This window comes from Erigeron canadensis, chromosome 5 (assembly GCF_010389155.1).
Source record: "Erigeron canadensis isolate Cc75 chromosome 5, C_canadensis_v1, whole genome shotgun sequence".
In the NCBI taxonomy this organism is placed as follows: Eukaryota; Viridiplantae; Streptophyta; class Magnoliopsida; order Asterales; family Asteraceae; genus Erigeron; species Erigeron canadensis.
Window position 1 is genome coordinate 43,730,909 of NC_057765.1, and position 23,815 is coordinate 43,754,723.

The window sequence follows — 23,815 nt, forward strand, 5'->3', positions numbered from 1 at the left end:
TTTTGGAACAGGGGACGGGGATTAAACCAACTCTTTAGCAAACTTGAAACTGGTCAAATGGGTTGAACTGGTCAAAAGTTGTCTAACATGTATTCTAAGATTTTAATGTGTGCTAATCTTTTTATTTAAGAGAATATAACTTAGTATTGAAAGAAGAGGTGTGAGACCCATATCAGGGTAAAAAGTTCTCTTCATATTATGGAATTAAAAATAGCACACAATATATGGCTACAGTTCTAATCACATGGCATGTGCAATTTTTGCTAATAGTAAATGTTTGTATGTGTAGGGACGCAAGGTCACCATTCTGCAAACCACAACCCTGGATTTAGCTACAAAGGGTCATTGTATGAGCATAATTTTGTTGGTGTATTATATCTTGCAAAAGGCCTGGACAGCTGGACTACCATCTGTGACTCTATGAGAGACAAGTTCAAGATTTGGCATTTGGTGTTGCTCAATTCATACAGAAGGGCAAATTGTACTTCACTTTTACATGAATTGTTTGTTCATGGTGGACAAATAACTTTTCCAGATACAAGTTAATGCTACAAAACATACAATTCAATTTTTTTTCAACTATGGATTGTGGTGTTCTCAATGATAAAGCTACTAATCATGGGTTGGAACGTCAATATACTTATTTGAACATGTACAATTCAATCTTTTTTCAACTATTTAATGTTTGAGTTTGTAATGTTTTGTGCTACGTCTTATTAATAATTGGGGATTTCTGCACTTTTGTTAGTTTATGACATCTTTATATATAAAGTTGAATATATTTCGTGTACTTTTTAAGTGTATATATATTGTTTTTAACCCGGTCAACGACCGGGTATAGATTCAGTTTAAGATGGAGTGAGAGATGTATAAATTATATTGTACCCATGAAATGGATTATGGTTATAGACAGGAGATTGCATCAAGTGTGATTTTGTACCTGGGATATAAGATGGGGTGTTGGGTTCAACTCTTGCCCTCTTGGTGTGAGCAAAATGCTCCCACGAATGGAGAAATAGGTTTTCCTAAAAATCGATTTTTACTGGATTGGAGTTGGGTATATAAAAAAGCATGATGATGGTCTCAAATTTGTTGTTAAAAAAAAAGAAAAAAGAAATATAACATGGGGTGCCCTATTTAAATTGTTATGTATGTATAAAATGGATTGTGGTTATACACCATGATGATGAGTGGGTCACAAATTTATTATTACTACTGTAGAACATATATAGGCCTTATATGTAATGAGAATCGTAACATGTTTGTGTTTATAGGACATTGTTATGCACAATCTGCATTGCAAAGAACAATATAGCCCACTGTTTTCTTAACAAACTGGAAGAAGGTTCTGTTTACACAATGAAGGGCTTTGTGGTTCACCAAAGCAAAGACTAGTATAAAATCCTCAAGAATAGTTTGTGTACCATTGAGCTTCATGTGTTTACAGCTGTCCGCAAAGCTACGGTCTCTGTTGAGGGTTTCGGGCGATACCCTTTTGAGTTTGTTGAGTTTGAGGTTCTGAAATCCACTGAGAAGAAACATTTTGTTAGTATGTCTGCTTACTTTCACTTAGTAAAAAACTTAGCTCTTAAAAATTAATCGCTTTTCTGACTCATATGTATTGCGAAGATGTTATTGGTCCTGTCACTGCTCTAGGAAACTCTGTCACCAATAGCAAGGGCTAGAAGACCATGGACTTCAACTTGGTCAACCTCAGGTATGCATGTAGTGAGGCGTATGTGTTGTGGTTTCGTTACATACACCTGTTTTGCTGTCCTACACCGGGGCCGTCAGGTCAGAGTGACATCGTGTGGTAAATTAGGGGATGAATTCCTTGAGAAGATGGGGGAGAGGACTGAGGGTTATACTGTCATCCTTACATCACTGCTGCTGAATAATTACACTAGTATGGATAAATACAGTTTCATTGTGCCAATATAGTCCCCCTTTGACTTCTGAGCTCCACCTGTTGTTTGCCTTTTCAGACCAGATTTGCCTCTCCGAGGTCTTTGTCAACACTGATTTTTGATAGGCGGTGATATCCCCGCACGTGTTGGCAGAATTCAAGGTTCAGCTCAGGTAATTATGTGTGCAGCCATGTTTGCATGTAAGTAGCATACTTGGTTTCATATTTAGTGTTAATGCGTTTGGATTATAGGGATGTCGACATGAGCGAGTCCACTGGTCTAGTGATGTAGATGTCGGCAAAGACAGGAACGCTTGAAGAAGCTTTGAGTTGGAGTTGTGACAAAAGAAGCGATGTAAGTAGGTGCTTTCCTTTAACAGGCTTGGTGTTACAGCGGTAATTTCACTGTTATGAGCTGTTGTGCTGCAGGATGCCACATTCAGGGTTACGGTTGAGATACTTTATGTTGGCACTATAAACAGCCGGTGCAGTTTTACCTCTATCAATGGTAAGAGGGGTGGGAGTGGAAGCGGGGTGGGGTTTGGTGAAGGGCGGCCCCGCGTGGGAACACCGCTGCCGGTGGTGTGGGGTGGGGAAAAGGGGAGCGGATTTGGGGTTCGAACACCGAAGAGAGAGAAAACCGTGAGGGGCCCATGCGCAGTGAAACAACCAACCAGAAGAGGCCACGTGGACCTGGGACCAAGCCTCAACGGCTAAATGTTGTTACCGTTGCTTTTTTCTTTTTTTTTTTAATTTTTTATTTTTAAAATCTCACCCATCTCTTTTTTTTTCACTATATATATGCGTCACTTTTTTTAAACAACACAACACAAACTTCAAATCCAAAACCCTCCACTTTTATAAGAAAAAAAAACACTTCTTTATAAAAAATAAACACCTATTACCAATGGATCCAAAGAAAACAAAAAAAAACCCTTTCAACAAATCAAAATATCGCCGAAATGATCCACAAATGCATACCAATTTTCATCCAAATCAATTCATGCCTCCACCAAATAATCCTCCTCCAAATCAATTTTATTCTCAATCATCTCAACCTCCTCCAAATCAATTTTATTCTTAATCATCTCAACCTCCTCCAAATCAATATTTTCAACCTCTTCCAAATCAATCTTATTCTAATCCATCACCATATCAATTTTCTCAACCTTCAACTCCATCCGCTTATTATCCACAACCGGCATCTCCACAAATGTTTGGCTACGGTTCAAGCCCATCTACGCAAACCAACGCCCAATTCTTAAACATGGCTAGAATGAACGATTTTATTCCGATCGAGGAAGATGTTTATCAAGATGACGAAGAAGTTGAAATTGTAGCGGAAACCCAACAAGACGATGTTCAACAAGATGATGATGACGTGCAAGAAGTCCAAGATTGCGGGAAAAAGACGAAGACAAAGCGTGAAAATTGGTCGCCGGCACAAGAGGTTGCTTTGGCACAAGCTTGGGTTCAAATTTCCGAATGCAAAAAATATGGAAATGAACAAAAAGCGGATGTTTTTTGGCGTCGTGTACTTGAGCATTACACCTCACTTGTCGGCCCGACCACACGGACCATTCATGGGTTAACGCCAAAGTGGAAACAAATGAACGCCACCATGGGTCTCTTCAACGGGCTATACAATCAAGCGGTACTCTTAATTATATAGTTTTTGCTTAGTTTTTAGTAATTATATTGTTTTTGCTTAGTTATTAATAATTATATAGTTTTTGCTTAGTTTTTAGTAATTATATAGTTTTGTTCGTAGTTGTTAATAATTATATAGTTTTGTTCGTAGTTGTTAATAATTATTATTATGTAATATGGTATTTTTTTTTTGTAGAAACAAGCCAAGGGAAGCGGGTGCAACGACTTGGATATTATGAGAGTCGCTATGGCGGATTTCAAGACCCGCACCAAGAAGGAATTTCCTCACCATGCCGCATGGGATGTTGTGAAGATACACGACAAATGGGCCGAGCAAGAATGTTTCCAAATATACCAAGACATGGGACCTTCACGTAGCGACTCTTCAAAAAGGAAATCTGGAGAATATGAGACGGCCAGCACCGGGCACTTCATTCCCGACATGAATGAAGACCCAAACCCTCCATTGGAAGCGGCAGCAGCGACAGCAAAAAAGGGAAAAAAGAAGGCATCCGCATCCGGATCCGCCTCTTCAACTGTGACGGATGACATTAGCGAGTACGCCAAAAGGAAGACGAGATACTTGGATGAAAAACACGAGACGGATGAGAGGCGCGCAAGACAGCGGGACATGTTGTTTTTCACCAACTCTCATGCTCATATAACCGATCCCGTGATGTTGGAAATCATTCTTAGCGAGAAACGCGAAATTGCCGCAAGACATGGATGGCAATGCCCTTTTTAGTTTCGTTCGTGTAATGTTTTCATTTGAATAATTGTTGGACTTGTTTTTAGTTTCGTTGTATTTTTTTTTTTAAGTATTATTATGTACTTTTTTATTTATTAATGAATGTTTTTTAATGTTTTAAATTTATAGAGTAAAAATAAATGGGAATAAAAATGATGATGTGGAAATTGGGGTTGGGGTGAGTGGCGCCACAATTTATGGGATGATTTAGGGTGAATTGGGGAAGTTTGAGGTGGAGAGTTTTTATTGGAAGATGGTAATGTGGATATTTGGGGAACTTTGGGGTTTGGGATACCACTCCCTCCCCCCTAAGGGGGGAAGGAGTGTGAGTCGGCTACCACTCGGGTTCACCGACCACGATCGGCTACACCGTTTCCAGGGTTCGGCTAGGACTCGGGTAGGTAGATTTCGGGTATTAGATTGGTTTGTGAAGTCGAGAGTCGTGGTGTTGATTTGAACGTTGGAACATGTGGACCCCCCCCCCCCCCCAACGGCTACATACCCCTTTAATTTTAAAAAAAAAACCTTTCTCCCTATATATACATATACTACTTACATTCATTTTAACACACACACCAAACACAAATATCATTTTAACACAAAAAAAAACCCTTTCTCCTCAAATGTCTAGTTCATCGGAATCTCGTTGTGTCGTTGTCGGATCGGATTCATCATCCGAATCCGATGGTATGTTCCTGCATAACGCACTTCAGTGGATGGAAGACACGGCATCTTGTAACGCGGTTCACAACCGCCGAACCATAGAGCGCCAACGCGAACTTGGTCATCAAATTTTGCTTAATGATTGGTTCGTTGATGAGCCAAAATACGATGACGCTTACTTTCGAAAGAAATTTCGAATGGAAAAAAGCATGTTTTTGAAAATCGTCGCCAACATCGAGGCGAATTTTTCATATTTTGGAGACGGGTTCGTCAAAAATTTCGAATTTTTCGATGCACGTTGGCGAGGCAGTTTCAAACCGCTCCAAAAAGTCGCATCGGCGGTACGTCAACTCGCAACGGGCAATCCGCCCGACGAGTACGATGAGTACTTACACATGGCCGCGAGAACCGGCCGCGATTCTCTTGATCATTTTTGTGACGCCATCATTAAGTTGTATGGTCGTGAGTACTTACGTAGGCCTACCCAACACGACGTTCCTCATATTTTCCAAGCTCACGAAGAGTGCCATCACATGCCGGGGATGCTTGGTAGCATCGATTGTACATATGTCGAGTGGTTAAATTGTCCAAGACACTTGAAAGGACAATATACGAGAGGCGACCATGGCGTTCCCACTATTATGCTTGAGATAACCGCTTCTCAAGACTTGTGGATTTGGCATGCTTATTTTGGTGCTCCTGGTTCAAACAACGACATCAACGTGTTGAACCAATCCGACTTGTATAACACGGAGCGAAATGGCACGACCCCGGATAGTTCATTCGTCGTTAATGGTCGACAGTACAAACGCGGTTATTATCTAACCGACGGCATCTACAACAAGGACTCGGCGTTTGTTAAAGCATACCAGTATCCTACTGACCCGAAGGAGAAATAATTCAAGAAATTACAAGAGGGGGCGAGGAAATATGTGGAGCGTGCTTTTGGGGTTCTAAAAGGAAAATGGAAGATTCTTAGACGTCCTCTCCGACCACTGATCAAAGAGAAGATTGGTCAGTATGTTTACGCGGCGTGTATTTTGCATAACATGGTGGTAAAAGGTGATGGTCGAGCTATCTCGCCGGTTCACATCATGGACCAACCGGTCCAACCGGTGTGGGACGATACCTTTTACGCGGAGTTGCTAAACGAAGACATCCATAACACGTGTGGGCTCAAGACTTGAGACATCTCGACGACTAGTTTTTTTTTTTTATAAATAAGTCTAGTGTTTTTATTTTAATGTTTTTTTATTATGTATTGTTTTTATTTTAATGTTTTTTTTAATTATGTATTATTTTTTTTAAGTGTTATGTAATGTTTTTTTAAGTTTTTAATAAAATGTTTAGTTAAATTATTAGCGGAAAAAAATAAAAAGAAAAAGAAAATGAATTTGGGTAAGTTTAATGAATTGAGTATGTATTTCAAATGTTTTGGGTAAAAATTGGGTTAAATTAGGTAGTGGTGAGTTGGAGGAGGGTATTGATTGGATAAACATTTGGGTATTTTACCCGAGTCAAAAACCACTCCTTCCCTCTGAGTGTCGAAAGGGGGCAATAACAACTTTTGGTACCATGGGTGTCAGAAGGCGGTTTACTACCCACGTGCAAGGTGTGTCCAAATTGGTACAGTTAGAGTTGGTTGCATAAATGAGAACCTGTCTTGGTGTGTAGATATATGTTATAGAAAATGTATATATAACTTATTTATATGCTAAACAGGTTTTATATCGAGTGCTAAGGCTACAATATTATCTATAAATTACCTAACATATATATGTAAATGCAATACCCAATGTATGGTGAAACACTTCCTTAAAACATGTTATCTATAAAATTAATATCTTCTTTTGGCGTAAAGCATTTGTATTTGCAATTTGTTTATTTTATACCCCAATTCATGTATGATCATCCACTGGATGCATCTATATATAGTGCAAGACTACAAGTATCTCTCTTTGGTGGTGTTCTTAAGTACTTGTTGCCCCAAAGTGCAATTATTATTATAATATGGCAATATAAAGGTTAATTGTGGTCGATCATTTGAATAAAGTGTTGTCCATCATATTGAATTATAAAACTTAATTTCGGTCATTTGAATGCCACTGTTATCAATTGGTTTTTTAACAAGACAAGCATAAAAATAACTTATTTATAATTTTAGGGGAAAAAGAACTCATTTAAATTAGGTTTGATATTTTTTTCACGCACGGTTAAGAATGGCATGTAATAGAAAAAAAGATGATCAATAACTTTCAAAAAGGGAAGTTTGACCAAAAAGTCATTGTAAGCTGAAAGAAGTAAATTAAACAATTTTACTTACAATATCACTTATATTATACACAAAAGAGTAGTAAAATCCAGATTAATTAATTCGCTAAAAGACTGAAAAAGTAAATCAAATACTAGTAATGATTTAATTTAGGGATAAGTATCTTGTAATGTAACAAACTTTGAACGAATGTTTATAGTAGGAAATAACTAATGTTGTGTGTATTGTATGTAAATAACTCGAAAATAATGTTTATTGTATGTAAGAAAATGTATTCAACCAATTAAAATCAGACAAGTGACACCTCTATATGGTTGTCATGTATGTTTTCTTACATACAATAAACATTTTTTAAAGTTGTTTACATACAATACACAAAACTTTAGTTATTTCTTACTATAGACATTCGTCCAAAGTTTGTTACATTCCAAACTTATCCCTTTAATTTAGCTAGCCTCTAACCAGAAAACCATGTTAGTCTAAACTGAACAGAAATTGAGCATGTGCGTTTTCTGTAATAACGATAAAGCATCGAAGGACGACAACTTGTGAGAATTTGCCATTCATGTTTAACAGGATGTATGATCTCGACATCCTTGAGGTCTGGCCATTTGGTTTCTATTTCCATCAGGAAACTTATAAGTTGCTCCCAGTAGACACGAGTGTAGTATTTTTTTGAAATCCGTATTTACAGCGGTTACTTGTAGATAGTTGGGATGGCATACCGCATACCCAGATACACCCTGCATATATTGATGTCGCATAATGGGCACCCTTATCTATATATGTTTTAAATGACAGTTGCTCAACATTCGTAGCCGGAAACGGGATTCTTGTTCTAATATACAATCGCACATCAGAATCCCAATGACTGAGCGTTGTTATACTTACTTTATATTTGCTTGGTATGATGAGTGCTTCCATCAGCTTAAGAAAGACCAGTTCATGATCATCGTCATTCAAATCATTAAATGTTAGCTCCAACTCAATTTGCAGAGGAGGGCTAGTGGTTGGATTGATGAAGAGAGTAGGCACCGCCTCGCCCGAGTAGCAGAAATAAAGTAACTTTGGAGCATAGATTGGTATGTCGATTTCCTTTTTTTCCGAAAGTTGTATGATCAAATCTCTTTAAGGAAAGGCATGTGATGTCCAAAACTTCAAGCTCACAACGCTTCATTCCAAGGGTCAGATACACAAGAAGGGAAGCTTGATCTGATAATGTTCAAAGCTGCCTCATCCATGATCGGCACACCAGATAAGACTAACGTTGTCACGGTCCCTAACAAATCAATGTTGCATGATGGAAGTCTACTATTAGAAAACACGAAGGATGAAGCCCCGAGAGTCAACGAGCAAAGATTTGGGACTTGATAAACTTCCAAACTATCATCATGGGAGATTGATTCTACTTTCAATGAGTGAAGATTACGGAGGTTTTTAACCTTGAGCAGTACTGTTCTCAACTTGAGATCGGAAAGGTGTATTTTTTCAAGTAACTTACAAGTAGATAATACGGTATCAAGTACCTCTTCACTTGTGTGAACTCGATACAACTTCAATACTCGTAGGTTCACACATTTGATGACAGTATTGCTACTGATTTGTAGCATGGGCTTGTCAGTCGGTTCAGATGTTACACTCATGGTATTCAGATTTTTACTAGATAATAACTCATCTGGCAACGTATACGTAATACCATGGGGACATAGACAGAGGTAGAGTTCCTTAAGACAACTCATGGAAGCTACTTCCCGGACCCAATTATTGGCAACAAAAACAAATTGTTGGTAGGAATGTTGTGTCTGTGATACCTTTGCAGAGTGCTATTGATCACTTTTACATAGGTATCGTGGTTGAGTTTAGCGAGTAAACCTGAGGGTAGGGTTTACTTTGAAGTCAACTCAGTCTGTCTGATACATATAGTATAATATATTAAAGTCATCATCACCACACACAAATATTTATCAACATATACACTTGTGCCCCAAAGCTAACAAACAAAATTTATCAATACCAATTACAGAACATGGCTTTTTTTTTTTCCTTTAAAAAAATAATAATAATAATAATCCCAAAAAGCTAAAAAGTTGTACTCTACAATTTTAAGAAATTCAAAAGTGCTTAATATTACAGAGCTTATATAGCATATAGATATAGATATGCTAAAAAATTGTGTGAATAAGCTAGCCCACAATTTTAAGAAATTCAAAACTGCTTAATTTTAATTATAAGTTGGTTGGGGTTGTCATCAAGATAATCAGCTCAGAAGAAGAATTTATACAAACGCTTAAATGAAAAATAACGTACATTATATTACATACAAACAATCAAATCAGAAATGCAAAATTCTTTACAAACCTTGAAATCGATCGATCGATGGATGTGCAAACTTACGCTCTCTATTTATTTTAGCAGAAGAAGGGGATTGATGATTTTGCTGGCTTTATAAAGTTAGGAGCTTTTTCCTTCTTTTTATTCCGGGTTTAGGTTTTGGGTTGTACGATAGGTATGTACTCAAAAGAACCCATTTATAAAATTTGGGCTTACACACCTAAAAGCCCATAATTTATTTTAGGAGGGTGTTTGTGATTACGTTATCAAAAATGATTATTTGCTATGAAAATGCATTTTTGTAGAAACATGTACATAAATGTTTTTTCAAAACACAATTTTAAAAACGCATAATCTATTTTGAAAACGTAAAATTTGTTTTGTAATCGCAATAACAAACACCTCCTAAGTACACAACAGAAGATTATAGATTCATATTTTATAATGCTCAGTATGTGCATTAACAAAAGATTACTGGCACAAATGCGGCAACGATGACAACCATTAGCTGTGATGGCAACTAACTATTGATGGTATGGGGTTGTTTAAGAATCAACATAGGTAGAGTGGTCAAGATGATGTACTCAAAGCCCATTTATAAAGTTTGGGGTTAAACACCTAAAAGCCCATAATAATGTTGTTGAACACGTTAATAAATGTTATACCTTGTGCATCGTTGTTACTCCGTATTTTATAAACTTTAAAACAGTTGAAACTATAAAAAAAAAAAAAAAAAAAAAAAAAAAAAAAACGCAAACGCGGAAAGAAAAAGTATTTGCGTGAGTAAGGCGTTATTAATTTCATAAGAAATTTCTTGGGCGACTATGAAAGTTGTAGAGACAACAATTGACTTTGAAGTCAACTCAGTCTGTCTTGCATCCTCAACCTCATATGTATAAATGCTAAATAATGTCTCTTTGTTTTTCATAAGTTTTAGCATTTGGGTGGGATTATAACAGCTCTTTGGAGGTACACATATGCAACACTCACTCAATTCTCTATTACAATTCACTTTATTTTGTTCATATTATACTTTTAATTTCTTTGCTAGTTCATTAGATTTCTGTCGCCACATAAATCATTTGTATTGTGATACATCTTGCTTTGTTTTTCTTCTTTCTGTAACACCTTTTGTCCCGAAAATGCTATCTAAACTCGTAAATAACAGCTAATATTACATTCTCACTGCGAACCCAACACTGTCTTTCTAAGCTTGTTCTAAAATCTGATATATAGTAGTTAAAAAAGAATCTGTTACAAGCTTACCATGTGTATTTTTTTCATAAGTTTTTACCATGTCTGTTACAAGCTTGACCCTTTCCTAAGACCATTTTATAGCAAAGTCCTCCATAGTGGCCCCATAAAGCATTTACGCTGAGGGATTAATATCATTAGGGCGAAATCCCGTGGTATAAGCTGTTATACTTCTAATATAGCTTGAAATTTTAAAACAAAAAGAAAGTGGGTGAATACTCGCTTTAGAGTTGGAAGATTGTGCATTTAGTTGCGCATTTTTACAATTGATAGCTCGTTTTTGATACTTTTTCTGTCGCAGAGATGGCGGAAATCCTACCAATCGGTACTTTTTTAGCAGTGGCCATAAACCAGGTCATCAAAACGGCTCATGCTGCCAAGGATGTAGTTATCGAAAAGGAGAGTTTCAGGGTCCTCTCGGCTCACCTTTTTGATATTGTGAATGTCCTGAAGGAACTCGAGCAAGGAACATTAAACGATTCAGCAATCACAAGGAAAGCTCTTGAGAACCTTGAGGCAGATGTGAAAAGGGCGAATACCCTTGTAGAAAAGTACAAGAACCGAGGTCGCTTTTACTTGCTGATATGGTGCAGACACATAGTCAAAGAGGTACAAGGGGTAACAAGAGATATTGGCAAGTCTTTGAGCACTTTATGCCTTGCAAACAATGATATCTTATCGAGTATATCTGATCAAGTAAGTCGGTTACAAAATGAAATGCAACGAGCTGAATTCACTACCTGTCAATCTCAGAATCAAATACTTGACAAGTTGAATCAGGGCCTCGCAAGTCAAAAACTGGATAACGGTTTTGCAAATGATATCATTGAAGACATAGCTCGAGCTGTAGGAGTGATGGTAGACCCGTCTGAAATAAGGAAAGAGTTAGATAGCTTTAGAAGAGATAAAGAAGAGGCAGAAAACAGAAAAGAGCGGGCTGAGGTTTATTTCTTGGAACAGGTTATCGAGCTGTTATCACGAGCAGATGCTGCTCAAGATTATGAGCACGTGAAGGATCAGTATATGCAAAGGCTACGTGTAATCGAGGGCCATGATTCAAGACAAGAATCTATTCCACCTTATAAGGCTTTCATTTGTGGTATTACTAAAACTGTGATGGTTGATCCAGTTAGTCTCTCTAATGGTACTGCATACTCCAGAGTGGCTATTGAAGCATGGTTCGGGTCTGGAGAAAAAACTGATCCTGTTACGGGGGAACTTCTTGAAGATTTGTCTATCAGGCCAAATCTTCAGTTGAGACAGTCAATTCAAGAGTGGAAAGAGCTGGATTACTGCATGAGAATTCGATCCTGCAAGCCAAAATTGCTGTCAGCAAATGATTCATCTATTAAAGATGCAGTTTCCGAAATACAGGAGCTTATAAAAGAGAATTCGATTAATAAATATTGGATTTCCATTGGTGGTCTCACTGAAATGCTCATTAACATCCTTCCAAACTTGCATAACCAGCAAGTCAAAACAGAAGTACTACGGACGTTGAAGGATGCTGTTGAAGGACATACAAGAAACAAGGTCGCATCATGTTCTATTTTACTTTAGTAACTTTTAAAAATAAATTTCTGAACTTTTTTTTTGTTTGTTCATGGTTTATAGGATCTCTTGGTTGCACATAAGGGGTTTTGTGGCATTGTTCCGTGCTTAGGGTGCGAATTAATTCTAACTAAGGCTGCATTAGAATTGATACATGAATTAGTGATTGAGGACCCAGGTCAAAATATGGACTATACCCGAGAACTCTCTCGCCAATGTAATCCAGTTTCTTTTCTTATATCCATCCTGAAAGATTCAGAGCCGCCATTAGTTGAGAAAGCACAGGAAATCTTGCAGAAACTTGTAGATGTTGACGAACAAAATATTATTCGGGCTGCCAAAAGGGAATGGTATGGGCCTCTTGTCCATCAGGTTATTCAAGGTTGTTAAACTTTTCCCTTGTCAATATAATATAAAGGTGGCAAAACGAGTAGGCTGGGTAGTGGGTACCAGTTAATACTTATATCAACTGTACGAGTTGCCTTAGCCCGAAACAATTTTGTCCAACAATTCCACTAGTATTGACAATATATACAAAGTTGTTGAAACGCTAATGATACTTTTTGAAAAACTTTGGAATTTTTATGCGTTAAAAGAACACTTTGGGCGACTTTGACCCGTTTGACTCGGTTTCTAGTATATTCTTATAAATTTTGCATGTTTGACCCGTTAGAGATAAAACATACCTAAATTGGCCCATTGATGAATAAATGAGTTCAAATTGCAACCTCTACATTCAATCGTGTGTAAAAAGATGCTTAATAATCGAACAAGGACTTCATTATCTTCATTATTGGTTTCCTTTGCTACGTTACTGACATTTTCTGTGCCTATAATCGATTTGATTGTACCCAAGGTTCAAAACCAACTAGAATGGCGATGTTAAGAGGGATTGTTAATCTGGAGCTTGAAGAACATAACACAAAGCTTCTCTGTGAGCTAGGTTTGATTCCACCCTTGCTGGAAATGGCATCTGCTGATCTTGAAGCCAAAGAATTATCATTATCTATGCTCATAAAGCTTCTAACAACTTCAGAGAACAAACAAATCTTCGCAGCTGCTGATGCAGTTCCTCTAGTGGTAGACCTCACGTTTTCTTCCCCTTTACGAATCCCCATTCTTGCTAAATGCTCAGAGATCCTAGAAAAGCTTTCTTCTAATGGTGATGGGATCAAGTTTCTTGTTGATATGAATGGAGTCCAACTGAATCTCAAGTCACTAGTTGAGAGTTTATTAGCTTTTCTACGGAATACCCACTTACCTTATACTGTTTTAAGGCCTGTTCTACGTGCACTTTGTAAAATATGTGATTCAGAAGCCGGGCTAGTGAAAACTGCAGTTCTTACTGCTAACGGTGTTTCTCTTGTCTTACCTCTTCTTGATCATTCAGATAGTGAAACACGTGAAGCCGCCATCAACCTCCTCTTTTTATTCTCCAATCATGAACCACAAGGCGTGGCGGAGTTCCTCCTAAAGCCAAGAAGATTAGAGGCGTTTATTGGTCTTCTAGAAAGTTCTGAAAAAAGTAATGTACAGAAGGCAGCTGTTGGTTTGTTAGCAAACCTTCCAAAATCAGAACTTGCGCTCACAAAGAAGTTGATTGAATTAGAAGGACTTAAAGCCATTGTCGACATATTGGAATCAGGAGATACAGAAGCAAAAGAAAACGCTTTAAGTGCTCTTTTCAGGTTCACGGATCCAACTAATATCGAGGCTCAAAAAATTGTGGTTGAACTTGGGACGTATAGTTTACTTGTGGGTTTTCTTAAAAATGGCACCGTTACGGCAAAGGCGCGAGCTGCTGCTCTCATTGGTGATCTTTCCATGAGAAGTTCTGAACTCACCATGACATCAAGAAAAAGTCAATGGTGTTTGTGTTTTGGTCAAGGCAGGGCCAGCAAATGCCCAGCCCATGGAGGGATATGCAGTGTAACTGATACATTTTGTCTCTTGGAGGCAAAAGCATTACCCGAGCTGGTCAAACTTTTACATGGGGAGGTCCATGCCACAACCTATGAAGCAGTTCAGACACTGTCAACTTTGGTAGAAAAGGAGTCACCTCGCAGAGGTGCACATGTTTTGCATGAGAATGGGGCAGTGGTTCCTATTTTGGAGGTTTTGAACTGGGGTTCGGAATCTTTAAAGGTGGAAGTGTTAGATGTGCTAGAGAAAATATTTACATTGAATGAAATGGTTGAGTGGTATGGGTCAACGGCTAGAATACCTCTTGTTCGGTTAACTGGTGGTAGCATTCATGAAGATGGACATCTTCATAGGAAGGCTGTGAAAGTGTTGTTGCTTATTGAGCGTCATTCACGTCGATCCACTGCTGTTGTTAATGGGATATAGTGGGTGAACATTGTGATTTCCGATCTCTAAGGTGCATTTTGACCACCCTTTCTGAACAAAAACTTATATTTCTGAATTAACTTCAATTAATTCAGCAATCACCCAGAATCTAATCAATCTAAATTGATTAAACAATACAAAGAACTACACCTTCTAAACAGGTGTAAATCACTCAACTATATAGATGAAACTATTATTACAATCTCGATTGTAATCTCTGTAATCTAATCAAACTTATTAGAGAAAGTGATATAGAATTATACAGACAAAAAGTGAGAGATTTGTTCTTAACCCTAATCGGGTTATAACAATCTATTTATACAAGGGAACTTTCAACTAATGTCATAAATTACCCCTGTACTTCTCTTCTTTCCTTCTTGTACATCTTTAGTCCTCCAGAAATGCAATGTGTTGTACTCATAATTCAGCAGATGTAGTCTTGAAGTTCAAACCATAATCCATGCTTACTTGATCTTCTTATAACCTGAAAATAGGCTAATCATACAATAAGTAATAATGTTATTTGAGAATAGAATTATATTTCTCAACATCCCCCCTTAATCCTATTCTCAAATACATTTAAAAGATTTAACTTGTTACAAAGAAACTCATGAGATTTTTTGTCCAACCCTTTTGTTAGAATGTCTGCAATATTATTTGCAGCATCTATTTTCTCAATCTTTACAACCCCTGCTAGAATCTTTTCTCTCACAAAATGGAGATCAATTTCTAAATGTTTAGTTCTTTCATGGAAAACAGGGTTGGCTGCAATTTTAATTGCAGATTTATTATCACAAAACACTGTAACAGGAAGGATATTTTTAACAAGTATATCCTCTAAAATTTTAACTATCCAAATAACTTCACATGTAACAGAAGCCATAGCTCTATATTCACCTTCAGTAGAAGATTTAGACACAGTGTTTTGTTTCTTACTTTTCCAAGACACAAGATTACCACAAAAGAAAACACAATATCCAGTAACACTTCTTCTACTGGAAATACATTTAACCCAATCAGAATCAACAAAAGCTTCAAGAAAGAGATTAGAAGACTTACTAATAAGAATTCCTTTTCCTGGAGCAGCTTTCAAATATCTCAATACTCTTAAAGCTACTTTTAAATGAGAATCAAGAGGTTTATGCATAAATTGACTTAAACAGTGCACAGTATATGCAATGTCAGGTCTAGTATGGGTTAAGTAAATGAGTCTGCCAATTAACCGTTGATAATCAGTAATATTTTTAAGAACATGATCAGTATCAGTCTCTTCACTAGAAAGATGAACATTAGGATCAAGAGGAACAGACATAGGCTTACCAGCAAGTAGACCAAACTCAGAAATAAGATCCAAACAATACTTTCTTTGATTGAGACATACTCCAGTTTCAGTTTTAACAACTTCAATTCCCAAAAAATATTTCAATATACCTAAGTCTTTTATCATAAACTGAGTTTGCAGATATGTTTTAAACTTCTCAATCTCATCCTCATTATCACCAGTAACAATTATATCATCAACATAAACAAGTAAAGCAATAAAGTAATTTTTATCAGCTTTAGTAAATAGAGAATAATCACTTTTACTTTGAATAAAACCAGCAGAAATTAAAGCTTCAGTAAGCTTAGCATTCCATTGCCTAGGAGCTTGTTTGAGTCCATATAAAGACTTATTCAACTTGCAAACTCTTTTGTCATTAGGATCAAAAAAACCTTCAGGTAAATCCATATATACAGTTTCATTTAAATCACCATATAAGAATGCATTGTTAATATCAAGTTGATACAAGGTCCATCCTTTGTTAATAGCTAAAGAAATTAAGCATCTAATAGTAACAATTTTCACAACAGGAGAAAAAGTCTCATCAAAATCAACTCCAGCCTTTGGACTATACCCTTTAGCAACAAGTCTAGCCTTATATCTTTCTATCTCCCCATTAGCCTTATATTTTATCTTATAGATCCATTTACAGCCTATGGACTTTCTATCTTTAGGAAGATCAGTAACCTCCCAAGTGTTATTCCTATACAAAGCCTCCATTTCATTATTCATAGCATCTAACCAATGTTTTTCTTTACTAGCTTGCATAAAAGAATGTGGTTCAGTACTTTTATTAAGCTCAGTAACAAAAGATAAGCAGCAGGCAGACAAAGCAGAATAGTTAACATAGTTTTCTAAACCATATTTGTTACTACTATAAACCACATAATCATTATATTTACTGGAAGGAAAAACAGATGATCTTTCAGACCTTCTTAAAGGCTGATCAGTAACATTTGAGGGTGTATTTTCATTTAAAGATTGATTCTCAACAAGAACTTCTTCATCGACTTGATCATCAAGATGATCAATACCCTCAGATTCATTATTATTCAAGTCATGAGTTGCTGCACCATCATCACTGGTAGAACTAGAAATACTGCCTAAGTGAGAGGTGCTGCCATCACTATTACTACTGCTATCTCTCTCTTCATCATTGGGAGATGAAGGGCACTCATGAGAATCAAAAAAATTCATCTGATCTTCAAGACTTACCATAAGAGGATCAGAAGTTTTAGTATGATGTTTATCTTTTAATGGAAAAATGTGTTCAAAAAATTTGACATCTCTGGCAAAGAAAATGTTATTTTCTTCAATAGAAAGTAATTTATAACCTTTTTTTACATTAGAATAACCTAAAAGAATACATTTAGTAGATCTTTTAGCAAATTTATCAAAGACATTTAAATTTTTTGAAAAACATAAGCACCCAAAGGATCTTAAGTGAGAGAGATTAGGTTTTTTGTTAAACATCATTTCATAAGGTGACTTTCCATTAAGAACAGAAGAAGGCAATCTGTTAATCAAATAACAAGCAGTTAGTACACATTCAGTCCACAGATTAAGAGGAAGACCCCCTTGAAATAACAGAGACCTAGCCACATTTAATAGATGTCTATGTTTCCTTTCTACCACCCCATTTTGTTGTGGTGTATAAACATTTGAAGTTTGATGAATAATCCCATTTGTTTCAACAAATGTACTAAACTTAGAATTCAAAAATTCAGTTCCATTATCACTTCTCAAAGTTTTAATGGTAGTTTTGAAATGATTCTTAATCAAATTAAAGAACATAATTACATTTTCTAAAACTTCATCCTTAGATTTTAACAAGTATACCCACACTGCCCTTGTAAAATCATCAACAATAGTTAAAAAATATCTAAAACCACCTCTCCCAGTAACTTTATATGGACCCCATACATCTAAATGTATAAGTTGACCTAAAAATTCAGATTTATGACTGCTTATAGGAAAAGAATCTCTAGTTTGTTTAGCATATAAACAAGTTTCACAATTCAGATTGTTGTCTGATCTAAAATGTAAATCAGCTTGAAGTTTATTTAACACATTTTCTGCAAGATGACCTAACCTACTATGCCAAACAGTTTTAGACACATTGCAAGTAATTAACCTATCAATACCTTGCAAATTCTCAACAATGTAATACAGACCACCAATTTGTTTACCAGTTCCTAGAATTTTCATTGTATTCAAATCCTGGGTCATCACATAACAAAAATTATCATCAAAAGCAATTAGATACTTACTATGTTTAGCAACTTTATGAATAGACAGTAAACTAACACAGTATTCTGGAACAATTAGGACATCATACAAAGTCAAATCACTTGTTAACTGTAAATTACCAATCTTCTGAACATAAGCATAAGTACCATTAGGGTGACCAACTTTAATTTTTAATGCAGAAACATCAATTATATCAACCATGTTTTTGTCAGAAAAAGTAATATGATGATTTGCTCCAGAATCATTAATCCATCCTTTCTTAGAATAAATAGGTCTAAAATTTGTATTTGAACAAAAAAATTTCTTAAAATTGTTGTGAAAAATTTTACTAGAATTAAACAACACACCTGCCATATTGGCATTAACACCTTGAGTAGAATCTGGATTATCTTTTAACAAATTGATTATTCTAGCTAGCTGCTCATCAGAAAGATTAGTAGAAGAACTTGCAGAATTTGAAGTAGAAGCATTATTAGCAAACTTCTTTTGACCTCCTTGAGAATTAAACTTTTTCTTTCCAAAATTAAGAGGATAACCTATTATCTTAAAACATTTATCCATTGTGTGACCATTAAAACCACAGTTCTCATACACAACAGAAGAACCTCTATAAGAGTTTTGAGAATTATTGATTCTATTTTTTGAAAAATTATTCACAGAAGGAAAAGAATTACCAGAACCAACTTTAGACATAAATGCAGAAGAATTAGACTTTTGAGAACCAGAATTAGAAGTTAAACCTCTATGTGACTCATCTCTAGACAAAATAGAATAAGCAGTTTTAAGATCAGGTATTGGTTCTTTAGTTAAAATTGTACTTCTTACATTCACATACATATCATCAAGACCCATTAAAAACTGCATCAGTTTCATCAATTGAGTATGTTTAACAAAATCAGAAGCAACATGACAAGTACATCTAGGTAACTGAACTAAAGCATCAAACTGTTTCCAAAGAGCATTCAACTTATGATAATAATCAGACAATGGCATACCATTTTGACATAAAGAATTGATTTTATGATGCAAGTTAAAAATCACAGAACCATCAACTTTGTCATAGGTTTCTTTTAATTCTTTCCAAACAAGACTAGCTTTTCTACTAAAAATTTGTCCTAAATACAGTTCTTCATTAATAGAGTTCAAAATCCAAGACAAAACAACAGCATTACATCTATCCCACTGTTTACCTAGCACCTCATCAGTATTAGATCTTCTACAAGTACCATCAACAAATCCAATTTTATTTTTTGCTTCTAAAGCCAAAATCATAGCACAACTCCAGATTTGATAATTTTCAATACCTTTAAGTTTTATTGACACAATAGAGAGAGTAGAAGAGTCATTAGGATGCAAATGTAAAGGACTACTCAAGTCTAATTTACTTATTTTAGTAATATTACCATCACTCATTTCAGATTCCTCATATTCATATTCAAAATTAGGATTCACATTATCATCATCCATTGTAAGCAAATAAAAAAACACACAACAATTAATCAATAATAACCAGAAGCAACACTTAGACTCAATTAATAAGAACAGACAATTTAAACAGCAAGAAAAGTAAAATATATATATATATATATTTGAAAATAAAACTTATTCTCCCAGAGGTGTCAGGGACAGGATTCCTGGCCTTTCAAAAGGTAGGTCAAGTTTAACACCAATGTTTTGAATGAGAATAAGATGAAAAACCAGTTTCTTACAAACAACAAATAAAAAGATATAAGGAAGAGAAGACAAACAGTGCTATCGGATGAATAAAGTGACAGTTCTATTATTCGATCGATTCACTTAGTCGATGAATAACAGAATCAAGAAGAAGCCGGAGAATTAAATCGATTTTCTTTGAACAGAAGAACTCCAAACCCTAATTCGAAAAAATTAGGGTTTTCAGCGATAATCGGATCTGGAAATTATAACGGTGATCAAAGGATCATACGCCGTTAATAATATCAGTTTAAGAACAAAAAACCCCAAATAATAAAGAAACCCTAATCGGAGATCCAGAATCCAAAAAATTATTATTTATCAAAATTATTTTGATTAATCTCCTAAACCTGGCTCTGATACCATGAACAAAAACTTATATTTCTGAATTAACTTCAATTAATTCAGCAATCACCCAGAATCTAATCAATCTAAATTGATTAAACAACACAGAGAACTACACCTTCTAAACAGATGTAAATCACTCAACTATATAGATGAAACTATTATTACAATCTCGATTGTAATCTCTGTAATCTAATCAAACTTATTAGAGAAAGTGATATAGAATTATACAGACAAAAAGTGAGAGATTTGTTCTTAACCCTAATCGGGTTATAACAATCTATTTATACAAGGGAACTTTCAACTAATGTCATAAATTACCCCTGTACTTCTCTTCTTTCCTTCTTGTACATCTTTAGTCCTCCAGAAATGCAATGTGTTGTACTCATAATTCAGCAGATGTAGTCTTGAAGTTCAAACCATAATCCATGCTTACTTGATCTTCTTATAACCTGAAAATAGGCTAATCATACAATAAGTAATAATGTTATTTGAGAATAGAATTATATTTCTCAACACTTTCCCTTCATATGTTGACGTTCTTATGGCTATTGATAATAAGAAAAAGTTTTTCATGTTTATAGCATCCACCAAAAAAAAAAGTGGCAGGGGTTTCAGCAAAACCATTATCTGCTTTATCCATTCCTTCAATCCCCATATTAGTCACTGTTAACTCCTCCCACCAATCTCGAAACAGCATCTAGGTTCCAAGTGGTGCAAATTGTTATATTTTATTCGGTGTGAGATATATAAGTAATAAGTATATCAAACCCGACCTTAACGAGGTCCTGTGGATACATTGGGTAACGCTAGTATTAGTGATGTATGTATCTTCCTATTTTATGTATTATAGTTTTATGGGTTTGCCTGCAACATATCAAGACTTCTACAAACCGCATTTTTGGAAGAAGTTTATCCTTCTTTTATAATCTCCTTTAATTACTCCAAATAACTATATCTCCAAATTAATTAAAAACTCCAAATTCATTCCATTTCTTCCTTCCTTTTTTTTTCTTACTATATCATCAGCCTCTCTTTTTCATTATTTTTGAAGTTTTATAATTCCCTCAAAAATATAATTCCCTCTATAATTTAACATTCCCTCCATAAATATTTGGCTTAATAAATACCCTTTAGACCATTCGCAACCGTTCACCCTTTCACCTACACTTTTTCCTGTCAAATCAGCATCACCTTCTCATTTTTTTCACCTTCTACTTTTTCCCTTAACCATTCACCTATCATTTGGTCCCCACTTTTATTTAATAAAAAACCAATACATTTAATCAATATGTAAAAATGGACCATATATATTGTCTCTTTAGATAGGTGATCATAATCACCTTCCTCCCTTCACCTTCAATCATCATTTACATCCCTTAACAATTCACCCTTTTCACCTTATCTTTCACCTACCTCTTTCACTTACCTTTACAAATGGTCTAATAATTTACCTCTTCCTTTATACACCGTGTATACGGGCATACAAGCATCCAATCCCTATTTCATAAGTAGATCACAATAGTTATTTAGAGTACATATTATTGTTTGCCACAACAATTTTTGACCGAGGTTTTTTCTTTGAGTTCTAAAGGTAAGTCTAAACCTATTATTTTATTGATTTAGTTTTACGGAAAAAATGTACTAGTATTTTTTACATACTCGTAGTGCTTTTTTACTATAATTATGATCCATGATATTGAATAGATAGAACTAGAATGGTATCCATAATTTTAATGATTGTTCATTTTGTGTCTCTAACAATGATACAAAATATATAAATGCTTGTTTACAATTGAATTATTGTTCACATATCGACATAAAAATTGTATGCATAATGTTGTTTATGAATTAATGTAGTTTTATTTGTAGATAACGATGTTTGTTTAAGTTTGACTGGGTTAACTTTTGTTAAATATTTAACGGTTAATATGATGAGATGATTATAAAGTGTAGCATTGATATGAGTAAATATTTATTGGTTGTAGATATAAGAACGAGTTCTTTTTGATTTGAATGTTCCTCCTGTCGAATAATCCCTAGTGAATAACATTCAAGAAGCAAGAAATGTTAGAGATTGAAAACGGTCAAAGTGATACGATTAATTTTGATAAACTCTTCATAGGTCAATGTTTTCTTAGTGAAGAAGAAGCTTATGTTTTCCATCGAAATTACACAAGAAAGTATGGATTTTCAATTCGAAAAGGGAAATTCGTGAACATTAGAGGACAAAGGAGAAGACGTAATTTTTTTTTTGTCACCGGGAAAGAAAGCCGGAGCCAAAAGTGATTGACTACTCAAAAAAGATATCGTGCATCAACTAAATGTAAATGCAAAGTTCACATGCATATCACATAGAGAAAAATAATAATAATGACATTTTTCTAGAGAAGTGACAAGTCACTACATTTGTTGTTAAACACAATCATGAGTTTTTGTCAAACACATATTTATCTCAAAAGAATTATCATCAGCCACACATAACAATATAAAGTTCTAATTGTTTAATTAATGAAATGTGTCACTTGATAATATATGTACGTATAATAATATTAAATAAAATTTTTACAAACCAATATTTTTACGATATATGCATGCCTTTTAATATTTGGCTATATCAGTACGGCGATTTAAATTATGTATGGAGTGCATTCTTTAATAATAAATTTATTAAGTTATAGTTATCCTAGTTTAGTTACGGATAGATGATACTAAAATAAAACATTTATTAAATGGTTTTTTTAATAAATATAACTAAATGGACGTTTGTCGTTTTAATACAACGCCACGTATTGATTAAAGAAAACTGCGATCCTGTTTTAACTTATTGGTAGATATACACACAATAAACCTTGTGGATCGATAGCGAGTAGGAGGGTGGGTAATAGACTCATGGTGGTGAGGAGATGCTCAATTCCCATCAATTATCCCCAACATAAGGTGATATCGCTTATTTCATACATATTATTTTATGCGATTATCGGTTTTTGGTTAATACTTCGAATGATGCTCAATTTCATACATATTATGTATGAAATTGACAAGTAATCGGTTTTTTTGGTTAATACTTTGAATGATCATCACTTTGCTAATATAGATACTTAATTTGTGCTTCTATTGAATTATAGGTCTATGAGACGAAATATCATGATAGTATGCTAAATCAAGATTATTTTTAAAGAAAGTAAAGTTTGAGGCTGAAATGTGTCGCATAGACTTGGACAAAAATGTCACATATTGCATTCGGCTAGACACATGGTACTACAAACATAGACCATATAACACATTGAATAATGGTGGTGGTGGTCTCACGTTTTTGAACCAAAAGAAAGAAAGAAAGCTAAGCGGGCGTCAGCCTTTTTGGTCTTGTTAAGTCGGCTAGCTTAGAGAAAGGGCTTGGCCCATTTTTGCTTGTAGTTTACGTGAGCAGCAATAAAGAGAAACCAAGTGTATATATAAAAT

General features: G+C 35.2%; 3 protein-coding genes and 1 long non-coding RNA gene across 4 annotated transcripts; all 4 read left to right on the forward strand.

Annotated features, from left to right (window-relative positions):
- Window positions 1-1,965: 1,965 nt before the first annotated feature.
- On the forward strand, window positions 1,966-2,409 carry LOC122598924. Its single transcript, XR_006323788.1, has 3 exons — window positions 1,966-2,079; window positions 2,159-2,261; window positions 2,336-2,409. It is a non-coding gene; the product is annotated as an uncharacterized LOC122598924 (long non-coding RNA).
- Window positions 2,410-3,173: 764 nt separating this feature from the next.
- LOC122601886 (glutathione S-transferase T3-like) lies at window positions 3,174-4,301 on the forward strand. The gene is made up of 2 exons (XM_043774621.1): window positions 3,174-3,560; window positions 3,753-4,301. Exons 1-2 carry the CDS (start codon window positions 3,174-3,176, stop codon window positions 4,299-4,301), a joined length of 936 nt encoding a protein of 311 aa, XP_043630556.1.
- Window positions 4,302-4,927: 626 nt separating this feature from the next.
- On the forward strand, window positions 4,928-5,866 carry LOC122601887. Its single transcript, XM_043774622.1, has one exon. It carries the CDS (start codon window positions 4,928-4,930, stop codon window positions 5,864-5,866), a length of 939 nt encoding a protein of 312 aa, XP_043630557.1.
- A 4,495-nt stretch (window positions 5,867-10,361) lies between these two features.
- LOC122600105 (U-box domain-containing protein 44-like) lies at window positions 10,362-14,869 on the forward strand. The gene is made up of 4 exons (XM_043772765.1): window positions 10,362-10,539; window positions 11,126-12,357; window positions 12,439-12,757; window positions 13,232-14,869. Exons 2-4 carry the CDS (start codon window positions 11,128-11,130, stop codon window positions 14,722-14,724), a joined length of 3,042 nt encoding a protein of 1,013 aa, XP_043628700.1. The 5' UTR covers window positions 10,362-10,539; window positions 11,126-11,127; the 3' UTR covers window positions 14,725-14,869.
- Window positions 14,870-23,815: the final 8,946 nt, after the last annotated feature.

Bases quoted from the DNA above. Each gene is read 5' to 3' on its own strand.
- LOC122601886 (XM_043774621.1), top strand. From the start codon at position 3,174: ATGGCTAGAATGAACGATTTTATTCCGATCGAGGAAGATGTTTATCAA. The intron at 3,561-3,752 runs GTACTCTTAATT...TTTTTTTTGTAG, and splicing joins ACGGGCTATACAATCAAGCG to AAACAAGCCAAGGGAAGCGG.
- LOC122601887 (XM_043774622.1), top strand. From the start codon at position 4,928: ATGTCTAGTTCATCGGAATCTCGTTGTGTCGTTGTCGGATCGGATTCA.
- LOC122600105 (XM_043772765.1), top strand. From the start codon at position 11,128: ATGGCGGAAATCCTACCAATCGGTACTTTTTTAGCAGTGGCCATAAAC. The intron at 12,358-12,438 runs GTCGCATCATGT...CATGGTTTATAG, and splicing joins AAGGACATACAAGAAACAAG to GATCTCTTGGTTGCACATAA. The intron at 12,758-13,231 runs GTTGTTAAACTT...ATTGTACCCAAG, and splicing joins TGTCCATCAGGTTATTCAAG to GTTCAAAACCAACTAGAATG.